The following is a 13,736-nucleotide window of genomic DNA, read 5'->3' on the forward strand; positions in this document are numbered from 1 at the left end:
CATAGTTTTGACTTATTGATATGGTACCCTAGTCATCGATGAATAAGCGTGTGATTTAAAAACAATCAACCCTTTTGGACACACACGTGCTTGTAGTTGCAGAAACACCCTCATGCACTTTGCAAAAGGAAATCCACACCAAATAGTAATGTCTCATTCTCGCCATACATGAGCAGCTGGCTGCTAAATTTATGGAAATAAATACACACCAATATTTTCCTTACCTTGTTCTCATTCTGTCTCGTCCCGCCCCCAACCCCACCCCCCCCACCACACACACACACACACACATTTCTTGAATGTATAATTCACAACAATATTCTAATCTTATTGGATTATTTGCATGGGTAAATATTTATCAGCAGTTGATCGAAAGCAATATAATGATGCGTTGGAGTCATTTATTATTCAGTCAGACAGAGGGAGTCGAGTGATTAGCTGTGAGTCACAGCTCCACTTGTTTGCGCACACGCGCACACACACACACACACACACACACACACGTGCACATACACACATACTCTATTTACTTGATTTTGTTGGCGGGTGGGGCTACATTTGCATAAGAATTGATGGGTGTCCCAAAAGTGAGACGCTATTTGCTCTCTAGATGCAGAGATTGATCTAATGAAGAGTTTATTGAGATGGAAACAGCTTGTCTTTAACTCACCCTAATGGTTTTAGCACTTTTATGTTAAAGGAATAAACAAATGCATGCATGAACAGTGACTGTTCAGATTCGCATTGCTTTGCAATTTGTTGTTTTAAGTCAACCAAACTATCTACAGTATATGCAAAGTAGCTGAATTAACTTGCAATATGTAATGTACGATAGTGAGACAAACAGACCCAAGAGCAGAGGAACAGTTCAAAGTATTTATTAACAGTAATAATGAGCAGTCACTGGGTTGAGGAATGTAGAAAATCCAGACACCGGCTGCAACAGCGGGAAGAGATCTCCAATGGTGTGACGTGAGGGAGAGAAAATGACAAAACATACAAAACAAACCAGCAAACTCACCGGAGCCGACAGCTGACTGTAGTTCCTTATAAACCTCCAATACAAATTTGTGAACCCCAGAAACCTCTGCAATGTCTTGCAAGAATCTGGGGTTGGCCAATCGGAGACGGCTTTAACCTTAGTCGGGTCCATGCGCACACCCTCGTTCGAAACGATGAACCCCCAGGAGTGGAACCGACTGTGCATGAAAAGTGCACTTCTCCACCTTGACGAACAGCCATTTCTCTAACAGTCACTGAAGCACATGCCTGATGTGCTGTACATGGTTCTAGATATTTGGTGAGAAGATCAGAATATCATCGAGATAGACAAACACGAAACGATCTACCATGTCCCTAAGCACATCATTCACGAGCACCTGGAAGACAGCGGGGGCGTGGACCAATCAGAAAGGCATAACCAAATATTCAAAGTGCCCCCTATGGGTGTTAAAAGCCATCTTCCACTCATCCCCCTTCCTAATCCGGTGATAAGTGTTGTGTAAGTCCAACTTCGTAAAGACGGACACTCCCTGCAAGAGTTCGAAGGCTGGGGACATCAACGATAAAGGATAGCAGTTCTTCACCGTGATGTCATTCAGCCCCTGATAATCTATACAGGGTCTAAGTGAGCCATCCTTCTCCATGAAGAACCCCGCCCCTGACGGTGAAGAGAAAGGGCGAATGAGACCGGCTGCCAGAGAATCATTGATATACCTGTTCATGGCCTCCCTCTCAAGTCTCAAGTCTCATTTATTTATAAAGCACTTTCAAACTACACTGTAGCACCAACGTGCTCTACATTGAAAATAAAATATAAAAAAACAACTATAAACACATCATACAATAACCAAAACAGTAGGAAATAAAAACTAGCATAAAAAAGATAACACCCAGAGTCCATCAATTATTAAAAGCCAATGAAAACAAAAAAGTTTTTAAACGCGATATAAAAATAGAAATAGAAGTGGAGGATCTAATCTCTAGAGGTAGACCATTCCACAACCTCGGACCAGCAACTGAAAAAGTCAGATCTCCTTTGATCTTTAAGTGTGATCTGGGAACAGTCAATAGTAATTGATTGGCCAACTAAATGATCTACATGAATAACACAGATGTATAAGCTCAGTGAGGTAACAAGGGGCCATATCATGAACCACTTTAAAAACAAATAACATGACCTTGTATTGAATTCTATACTGTACCGGTAACCAATGTAGTGAAGCCAATACCGGTGATATGTGGTCCCTCCTCTTAGTATTTGTGAGCAGCCTAGCAGCTGCATTTTGGACTAGCTGCAACTGTGACATAGATGAATGACTAGTCCCCAAGTAAAAGGCATTGCAGTAGTCGAGGTGGGAAGAAATAAAAGCATGTAACTTTTTCCAGATTGCTGAATGATAAAATTGATTTAATTTTGGCAATGGCTCTTAGCTGATAAAAAGCTACTTTTCACAACAGCCTTAATCTGGTGCTGAATCAAAAACAACAGCCAGATTTTTACTTGGCTTTGCAGATTAGTGGCTCATGGCCCTAAGCCATTGGTAATATCTGCACCACATACATCAGATCCAAAGATAATGATCTCCGTTTTCTTCTCAATTTAATTAGTATCAAATGCCGCACAAAATTAAAGCTGCATGATTACCTGAGTCACCAATTAGTAACAAATAATTTGCTACCCTCAACAGAGCTGACTCAGTACTGTGACCAGCCCTAAATCCAGACTGAAACTTGTCTAAGACATTGTTTTGAGTTAAAAAAAAAAAAAAAAAAAAAAGACTTCAGCTGAGATAAAACTACTTCTCCAAAATCTTGGAAAGACTTGGCAGCTTAGAGATCAGCAGATAAATCTTCAGATCCAAAGCATCTAAACTTGGCTTCTTCAAAAGAGGCTGAATAATTGCTTGCTTGAAGCAAAGTGGGACTACACCATCAACAAGACTACTGATGATAGACTATTGATGATAGACATGATGCTAGGGCTAGTGATATCTACCATCTTCTTGAGAAGGCGCACAAGAACAACATCACCAGGGCAAGTAGAAGGCTTCAGATGAGAAATAATCTCTTTTATTTTGAGAGAGACAAGGTGAAACTGATCAAAAATCTCATCACTAACAGTCACCGGATCAGGGTCGTAAACTGGAGGAAAACTCAGCCTAATTTCCTTTATTTTATCAACAAAAAATGTACGAAACAATTCACAAATATCCACAGAGGGGTTTAAATCAACTCTCTCTGGGTTTAGTAATCTATTAATGGTGTTGAACAACACTTTGGGAGAGTTAGAGTGTAAATAAATAATATTAGAAAAAAAAGAATTTGCTCATGCATCCTTCACAACCTTTTGATATTTCAACAAACTCTTCCCCAGAATTTGATGCGAAGAATGCAATTTATTTTTCCACCTCCGTTCAGCCTTTCTACACTGACAGCATGAGTAGCATTGTCTAACCACAGTTGACCTCTAACTTTGTTCTTGATGTTTTTAAACGGAACAGTGACATTCAAAATATCTGAACACAGTTAAACACAGTAACCAGCTCATCAGGAACTGCCTTAAAAGAGGGAGACTCAATAAATGACGTAAAGGAGGAGGCTAAAAAAGCATCTGTAAATGCCACAGATGTAGATGAAGTGATCAGTCTAGACCAATAAGCAGATGGCTGAGAGCTAGATGATCCACAATTCAAAGTGCCTTTTAAATGTATACAATATTATCTGAGATAGAAATAATATATGACAAAAAGTCAGATAATTCTATAATAAAATATTTGCTATACTTGGGAGGTCTATACACAGCCACACACATGACAGGGTTCTGTAAGTCAAGCATCATTGATTGGGCTTCAAAATATTGATAGTTTACAGACAGTAAAAGCCGACACTTGAAACAATGTTTGAAAACCGTGGCAATCCCCCCCACCCCGACCAGCAGTTCTGGGGGTGCTAAAAAGTCACAACCAGCTGGGGAAAGTTCAACAAGGGGGCTAATTTCACCATCATTAAGCCACGTTTCTAAAATAAATAAAATGTCCAATTTGTGAAATACAAAGAAGTCATTAAGGATAAAAGTTTTATTTGAAATGGATCTTACATTAATTAATGCCATCTTTACTAACCTGGAAACTCAAGAATTACCCGATGAGTAGGCCGAAGCTTCTACCAACCTGAGGTGGCATAAATTGTTTGAGTTCACACCTCTGGAACAATTCTGCAATTTTCTAATGATAATCCTTGGAGTCGGAGACCACAGGTTCAGGAAAACAGGCAGAAGACATGAGCTTCTCTGGAAACGAGTCCTCATCATGACATTCACAGTCAAGTTTCTGAAGACAGATGGCAAACTATCCAAAACTCTCTTAGTTCTCGTGGAAACACAAGCTTGTCTTCCATGTTTCCTCTGGCATTTTTTCTTGCAATACACACATCCAGGTGAGTATACTCTCGCTGGAACTTGCAGAGTAAAATGTGGGTGAAAGAAGCATTTTCTGCTTGTGGACAAGTCCACAACAACAGAACCATTATGCAGCAAAGTTTGGCGATCTCGGGAGCAGAGAGCGAATACAGCCGTCCCCGAGGTGGCGAAGTGCCAGGAAGCAGTTCAATCACACAGTCGTACAGGCGATGAGGAGGAAGGGTCGTGGCGTGGGACCGGCTGAACACCGCCCTCAAGTCAGTCAACAGTACTCCGGATAAGTCCGCCGGTTCATCCTGCAACGAAACACAAGACTGGATAGGGGAAGCAGCAGAATTAAGACAATGCAACAAACAATAAGGACTCCAAGCAAGAATAGTGTTGGTTGACCGATCTATATGTGGGTTGTGTTTTACCAACCAAGAATGCTCCAACACTACCTGTGCCGATGGAGATTGGATAAGGTAGAAGGACAACTGCTCCGTATGATTCCCAGAGACAAAGGTGACTGACTTTGTGGATTGCGGGATGACGGACAGCGGCATGCCACTTAGGGTGTGGGCGGTGATGGGTCTTTCCAACTGGACCATAGGAAGTCACCACTTAGAAGTTCCCTTCAGCACCAGAATCAACCAAGGCGGAAACCATGTGACAGGCAGATCCATACTGCAGCTGGGCTGGGAACAGTGTTGGAAGTCCAGAGGTTTTGTCCAAAGGTGTTGCACTTGCCAGTAACCCCTCTCCTACCGAAGAAACAAGAAGCAGAGAGATGATCAGAAGAAGCACACTAAAAACACAGTCCATTAACGAGACGTCACTGTTTCTCCCTGTGTGAGATTTGAGTTCTAGTGACTTGCATTGGCTCAGTGTCTGGCCATGATACTAGTGAGTTGGCTGGAGAGGCAGAATGGGTAGGAGGATCAGCCGCCAGGGTAGATGGAAAGCGGCATCGATGGTGATGACGGCACAGGGTAAGGCATCGATCGCCTCGGATAGCCAAATTCACCAAGTCATCGAAGCACAGAGGCAAATCCAAAGAATAAATCTCATCCAGAATGTTGTCGGAAAGACCATGCAGAAATCGATCCCACATAGTGTGGTCATTCCATTCACAAGAAGCAGTTAGGGTGCAAAACTCTATTGCATAATCAGATACTCGTCAATCTCCTTGAGACAGTCCAGATAAAACCTCCCGACCTTGAGCCGAGCGCTCAAACACTCAACGGAGCTCCGTGGTAAAGTCATGATAGAAAGCGCAGTAGGGATGTCTGTTGTCCCACATGGCAGTGCCCTATTTGACAGTCCTTCCGGTGAGGAGTGTAATAACACAGGCCACCTTCATCGTATCCAAAGCTAAAGTGGAGGGCTGTAATGTGAAGAACAGGGAACATTGTGAAAGGAATGTGCTGCAGGATTCAGCCTCACCTGAATACATGGCTGAAGGGGGAATGCGGGCTTCAAAGCGTCTAGAAGCCAGAAGAAACGCCGGAGCCAGTAAGGAAGCTTCCTAAGATGGGCCAGCATCAGGAGATAGGCAGGGCTGCTGAACAAAAGATGTGAGCTCAGCAAGCTTCGAAGCCATCATCTCCAAAGCCCAGTTCGAGGCAGCGATTTGATCCTGCTGATGTCCTAGCAAGACTCCCTGCTGAGAGATGGGTGGAGTGAAGAGTGGATTCCAACGCTGGGTCCATACTTGGCTAGATAGTTCTGTAATGAATGATAGTGACACAAACAGACCCAAGAGCAGACGAACAGTTCAAAGTATTTATTAACAGTAATAATGAGCAGTCACTGGGCTGAGGAATGTAGAAAATCTGACACTGGCTGCAGCAGCGGGAAGCGATCTCCAATGGCGTGCGTGTTGTAGTCGCGCAAGGGGCAATCCGTGAAGAGTGTATTCGCAGGATGAGTCAGTGTGTTGTGGAAGTCAGGAACAGTTTCGTCGAATCCTCTGATGAAGCTTAGTGAGATGCAGAGCAACGGCCAGCAGAGTTTAGCAAACTTAACTCCCGACACATGGGCAACCAACAGATAAACGAGACAGGACCAACTAGGCAGAGAGAGTGAGGTTAGTACTCAACATCAAACAACAGTCTAGCAAAGATACTGAGAACACGACAGGCTTGAGAAGGTAGTATATTGGGGAGAACAGGTGCTGCTCGGCACACTAATCAGCGGCATGATCAGTGTTCCCCAGGGGAACAATCAGTTTTCCCATCACAAAACAAACCGATAAACTCACCGGAGCCGCGACACAATAGCTATATGGTTGTGTTATTTAGTGGTGTTTTGTCAATGCAAGAAACGTCACTATTACTGTTGTGCATACTTACAGTAGGCTTTGGACAAAGTATAAAACTTAGAGTAAAACTCATCCCACACCATTTGTGCTATGGACATGAATGTTACCTCAAAATTGTGCTTTTTGTTGAGGAGTGGTGCACTATTACTTTTCTTCATGATTTATGCCTGTCAGACTAAAGAGGCAAAATAAATTAATAAATAAAATCCCTCACAAAACCTCAGCATTGAGTTGCGACAAGCACCAATCACATTTTGTCCAGAAAATGTAAAAATCTGAAAATGAAAAATTAAAGTGTTTGATAAAAAAGCACCTACTTCTATAACTCATCAGATGTACAGCAGAATACTAATATATAGTATAACAGTATAATAGTTTAATAATTCATATCATTGTATCAGAAGCCCTTTTGACATTTAAAGTCCCTCTCAAACTCATCTTTGTTAATCAAAATTGCATATTTAAAAGTTTTTTTTTTTTTTTTCCATGAAAGTAAGCCCTTCATGCCTTAAAATGGCTTAGATATAACTCTAAACCTTTGCCTCATTTAGTATGCGTGGATCTACGAATATGCAAATTAGTCCCCGCCTCCATCTCTACTCACCCCTGCACCGCTCGCCTGCAGCTGGAACTCACGGTGTCCCCAGGATAAATTGATGGAACTGCGTTGGGCTTCAGTGTAAGTTAAGTGGCAAAACTACTTCTAAAACAGTTCTCTGAAAAATGACTACTGCAAACCCGAGTTTTCTCTGGAAGTTTTGCTTGGACATTACGATTTTTCCAAATAAACTGCACCCATTTATATCGGATTTTCAGATCCTTTGGTAATACATGAAGGCTCACTATTTGTCCTTTCGCAACTTTACATCTGAAAACAGAACATGTCTTGCAAAATACCGATACGTAGCTACACCTGGCTTCTCCTGATACCCCTTCAGCGTAACATATGCTATTGATATGGAAAGCCCCACCCGACAAGTTGACAGGATTGGTTCCTTAGGTTTGTGACATATGAAACCCTGGCTGTCTGAATCCGTGTTTTTGAGATTGTCTTTGGCTGTCTGAATCCGTGTTTTTGAGATTGTCTTTGGCTGTCTGAATCCGTGTTTTTGAGATTGTCTTTGGTAAACTGCAGTTCGAGGGTGAAAATGCTCAGCCATGGCACTGACTGCTGATTTCACTCATGGTTTGTCTTCTAGCATATAAAAAATACCATATGGACATGGAACAAGGTTAAAAACTTGATTTTTACTGGGGGGAGGGGGGTCTTTAATCAATTACTGGATTTGAATTATAGATACTGTATATCAAAAATAGAATTCCAACTAATAAAAAAAATAACAAAAACAAAACATCATAAATAATTGCATTTTTACTAGTATAATTTTTCAATTATCTGTAATCCTCTGCTGTTCAATACACAATTACAGATACCTATAATTAATTTCTTACAAGTTGAACTTCCAGTTTCAAATATCAGCAATGCACTTCTTGTTAGTATTTTTTTGTTGTTTTTTTTTTTGTTTTGTTTTTTTACATGAATAATTAAATTGTTGCTAGTCCAAATATTAATTCCTGATATCAACAATTGAACTAGTGAAAATGCTAATTTTTAATATCTGTAAATGCATTTCAAAATGTTAGATTTGGTATCAGATATTTGGAAATTGATTTCAGATATCAATAAATGAAAAGTAATTACATATGTCTTAAAATGCTTTCTGTCAGGTTACAATAACATTATAGATAACTGAAATTAACATTGCCACCAGTGACAACCAAATTAAAGATATCAAAAATTAGCATTTTTGCTAGATGTAATTCAATTGTCTTTATCAGGAATAGGCATTTTTGGCTAGTATAAATGTAAGTTTTGATATCAAAATTATAATTTTATTAGTAAGTCGCTGATGTGTGAAATTCAAATTTTAACAAGTAAGAAATTAATTAGATACGTATCTGTAATTGTGTATAGATATCTGCAGGAGTGAAAGAGAGTAAATGAGAAGTTCTACTATAAATTACAGCTTTTATTTTATTTTTATTTATTTATTTTTTTAAATCAAGGATTGGTGTTTTTTACTTGTGCAAACAAAATTACTGATATTAAAAAATGTGCACTTTGACTAGTAGTAATTCCATTGCTAATATGAATAATTAAGTGTTTGAAATATAATGAAAATTAAATTCTAGATATCTATAATTGATATCCTGCACGTGATTAAATGTCAAATGGTTTTGTGGTAATTGATGTGTTTTATTTATATCCTGGTTGCATAAAATGGCCAGAATGCTTGCTATTTGTAAACCATTCCGCATATACTAGATATACAGTTGAAGTCAGAAGTTTACATACACCTTAGCCAAATACATTTAAACTCATTCAATACATTGTTTTTTCACAATTCTTGACATTTAATCGTAGAAACATTCCCTGTCTTAGGTCAGTTCGGATCACTACTTTATTTTAAGAATGTGAAATGTCAGAATAATAGTAGAGAGAATGATTTATTTCAGCTTTTATTCCTTTCATCACATTCCCAGTTGGTAAGAAGTTTAAATACACTTTGTTAGTATTTGGTAGCATTGCCTTTAAATTGTTTAACTTGGGGCAAACATTTTGGGTAGCCTTCCACAAGCTTCTCACAATAAGTTGCTGGAATTTTGGCCCATTCCTCCAGACAGAACTGGTGTAACTGAATCAGGTTTGTAGACCTCCTTGCTCGCACATGTTTTTTCAGTTTTGCCCACAAATTTTCTATCGGATTGAGGTCAGGGCTTTGTGATGGCCACTCCAGAACCTTGACTTTGTTGTCCATAAGCCATTTTGCCACAACTTTGGAGGTATGCTTGGGGTCATTGTCCATTTGGAAGACCCATTTGTGACTGAGTTTTAATCTATTTTGTGAAGTACACGCAGCAAAGCACCCCCAAAACATGATGCTGCCACCTCCATGCTTCACGGTTGAGATGGTGTTCTTCGGCTTGCAAGCCTCACCCTTTTTCCTCCAAACATAACGATGATCATTATGGTCAGAGGACATTTCTCCAAAAAGTAAGATCTTTGTCCACATGTTCACTTGCAAACTGTAGTCTGGCTTTTTTATGGCAGTTTTGGAGCAGTGGCTTCTTCAATTCTGAGCAGCCTTTCAGGTTATGTCAATATAGGACTCGTTTTACTGTGGATATAGATAATTGTCTACCTATTTCCTCCAACATCTTCACAAGGACCTTTGCTGTTTTTCTGGGATTGATCTGCACTTTTTGCACCAAAATACTTTAATCTATAGGAGGCAGAATGCGTCTCCTTCCTGAGCGGTATGATGACTGTGTGGTCCCATGGTGTTTATACTTGCGTACTATTGTTTGTACAGATGAACGTGGTACCTTCAGGCATTTGGAAATTGCTCCCAAGGATGAACCAGACTTGTGGAGGTCCACAATTATTTTTTTATTTTTTTTCTGAGGTCTTGGCTGATTTCTTTTATTTTCCCATGATGTCAAGCAAAGAGGTACTGGGTTTGAAGGTAGGCCTTAAAATACATCCACAGGTACACCTCCAATTCAATACACCTCCTATCAGAAGCTAACTGGCTAATTGTCTAAAGGGTTGACATCATTTTCTGGAATTCTCCCTGCTGCTTTAGGGCACAGTTAACTTAGTGTATGTAATCTTCTGACCCACTGGAATTGTGAAATAGTCAATTAAAAGTGAAACAATCTGTCTGTAAACAATTGTTGGAAAAATTACTCATGTCATGCACAAAGTAGATGCCCTAAACGACTTGACAAAACTATAGTTATATATATATATATATATATATATATATATATATATATATATATATATATATATATATATATATATATATATCATTACAGTATTTCCTAACTTGCTCTCTTTTCTCTCTTTTTTATACAGTTGTACTTATACATTATGACCTCTCCAAGTGATATAAACCTTTTGAAAAATGTCTTGTAAGGTCTGACCAACTGCTGTTATAAGGAGATGAGTTATCCTCCATGTGGCACAGTTCAATTCTTCTGAAAACAGATCCTGCTTCCTGCCTCTAATATGTTTCAATGCTTCCTCCCCAAGGCTTTGCGATTATGGAATTGGCAGATAATGTGAATTAACCTTGTTTCCAACTGCACTAGTACAATTAGCCAGTGATTAAGCAAGACAACCTTTTGACCCCTCTATGTGCTCTGCCTTTAACAATCCCAGTACTTAGGATGAGCCTGTTCACTAATAGATAAAAAGATACAGCCTAAATGAGATATATGTGTGTGATTTTCTTTCCTCCAGGGCCCAGAATTTGTTCATACAGGCTATGCGCTCTCCAGTCATCCTGTTCCATGTAGTTCCAGCATTAAAGAAAGCCCAGTATGAGCAGTTGTATCAGAATGAGTTGGGCCTGCAGTCTGGTTCTGGACTTGGTGATAGAGGTAGCCTGGTGGGAGGAGGTATGGACTACAGTCTGCAGAGGTTGTCCAAAGCAGAATCAAATCGGGGCTTTCCAACATTACCACATCCAGCAAACCCATCGGCCAAGATGCTACCAGGACCCATCCAACCTTCCAGACCAGACAGCGTTGCCTCCTCCGTGGGCTACTTCAAAAAGATTGGCCGCAAGTTCAGTGTTCAGCTAAGGAAAGGTACAGTTACACTTACTATATTTTATAATTGAAATATTCAGTTACATAGGATTATTGAGATAAATCAAGTACAATTTTGCCATCATCCCAATGATGTAATCTCAACATGGTGGCCCTCATGAATGTGCACCCAGCACCTCATTTAGAATGAAGCAGCTTTTTCTGAAAGACTTATATAATATGAGTGTACAGTACATTTAAACATATTTTTCACGTTTTCATATATTTCCTTAATGTTTTTGTGCATCTCACGCCATGAGCACTGTTTTTAGACAACGTGTCAAGTTAAGAGAAGTAAGAAAAAACAAAAATAAAATGCAGATCTTTGCGTTCTATTCTCTTCCACTTCATTGCATCTTACTGTTGGTCTAATGCAATAACGCATCTTGTGTCAACAGTAACAGAAAAAAAATTATAAAATTTGCTAGAATATTTTGTAACTGAATATACAAGGGACAAGTGATATGTACAGCTTTATGAATGACAGGCATTCAAATTTAGCGAAAATGTGCAATTTTCTGTAAAGTCCTGCAGGCAGAGATTCTGTGTTTTCTGTAACATCTAGCATCAGCTTCAAGATGGCTAAACTTGTGGAAACATAGTATAATGTTAATGTGTGTGTTGTGACCCAAATTCTGCATGTAAAGAGCTCAACACCAGCTGATAATTAGCACCAACTTGTTTCTTATTATTGGTTTCAAGCATTTTAAAATGTACTCATATTGAAATGCCTTGGTACTGAGAAATATCATTGTACATGTTTTTATTTATTCATATGTTTGTTTTCCTCTGAAGTTGCCTCCATTTTCTACTGTTTTAAAAGCTGATGGTATCTGTAAGAACAGCGGGGCTTATTTTCCACTGTAGTGACAAGCATTGTTTCAAAGGACTCTATCTGCCATTGTCAGGAAGTGAGGATGGAGCGCTTCCTCTCAAACTCACGTACAGGCCCAAATCCCATTTGTTCTGCATGACAGCTGCATCTCAATATTTCACACTGCAAGAGAACTGCAAATGTCTGTCAGAGATACAACAAATACATCCAAACAGACAGACATACTACATACACATGTGTGCATAAACCAACACACAAACACAAAAGCTACTGCCTATAAAGGCAGCTACCATATAAGGGAGTATTCTTACTGTTATGGGACCTCATAAGTGACCGATTTGGAATACACTGCATATGCAATAACTCTGCCTGCCTTACAAAAAGCTCTCTGCATGAGAATCTTGACTCACACTTGATTTCAGTAGAGTTTGATGTTAGCAAGTTGCTAAGCTAATGGTGCGATACTATGATAAGCATAAAAAATATATAGCACATACAAACATTGTGTAAAATAATACATTTTTAATTACAGTTTCAGTTCTTTTACAAATGCTACATATGATGCTGCTTTAGAATTTGGATAAAACAAGGTATCTTTGAAGACAACATTTTTAAGTTGCCTACCTCCTGAAACAGCCTTTCTGTTGGGATGTGCCTATGATACCTTAAATGCAGCTTTTGTTGGCAGCTCACTAGTTTTGCTACAGAGAAGATGTCTGTGAAATATCTATTATTGCTTTGACAGCAACTCCTCTGATCTGCAATAGGGAGAAAGAAAACTCTAAAAGTGCACACATATCAAGCCACAAAACTTTTCTGTTTCTCTGCTGTTGTTTTTCCTCCCCTTTTGTCACCATGCCCCAATTTTAGCGATGTCGTAATCACACATTCCGGCTTGTTTAAATAAAAGAGTGAAAATAACTTTCTTTTGTCGTATTTGCATCTATTAGCTTGACGCAGTAGGAGAGAGGAGAAGTAAAGACACAATTAAATCCTGACAACAAATGGGTCGGGCTTCACCGCAGTGTGAAATATTGAGTGGGTTGGGGGGTGTACTCTGAGTGTAATGTGCGAGTGTAGCGTTCCCATGATGCTTGATTGTCCTCCCAGTATGTAGTATTCTTCTAGTCCTGGGCTGCATCCCAAATAGCTATACTATACTGGTGATTGGGAAGTACATATTTTTTTGTATATAGTAACATTTGTATATATTAAGTACATGTAGTACAAGTACAAGTACATGTAGTAATTTAGCATTATAAAATTCTGAATTTATGCACTGATTATCATTGTACCATGTCTGCCATACATGTTGAGTGATCCAAACATCATCTGCAGCCTGAAACTGAACTTCTGGTCAGATTTTAGGAGTGAATGTACTTAGCTGCATAGAAAGCTATAGGATGCTTCCTGGCTCCCTATTTAGTGAATGACTTAACCTCCAGTGTGATGTCTGTCTGCACTGGTCTCAGAACAGTTCGAAATGCACCTTATCTTCATCCTAACTCCATTTAATGCCT

At 39.4% G+C, this 13,736-nt stretch overlaps 1 protein-coding gene across 2 annotated transcripts in view; it reads left to right on the forward strand.

Moving 5' to 3' along the window:
• The window catches only part of pard3aa (par-3 family cell polarity regulator alpha, a), a 689,440-nt gene that overhangs the window by 320,643 nt on the left and 355,061 nt on the right, over positions 1-13,736 (forward strand). For both annotated transcript variants that reach the window (XM_051687637.1, XM_051687638.1), the window contains exon 9: positions 11,032-11,381. In XM_051687637.1, coding sequence (XP_051543597.1) covers positions 11,032-11,381 — 350 coding nt within the window. The remainder of the gene's footprint in view (positions 1-11,031; positions 11,382-13,736) is intronic.

Source organism: Myxocyprinus asiaticus, chromosome 44 (assembly GCF_019703515.2).
Source record: "Myxocyprinus asiaticus isolate MX2 ecotype Aquarium Trade chromosome 44, UBuf_Myxa_2, whole genome shotgun sequence".
NCBI lineage: Eukaryota > Metazoa > Chordata > Actinopteri > Cypriniformes > Catostomidae > Myxocyprinus > Myxocyprinus asiaticus.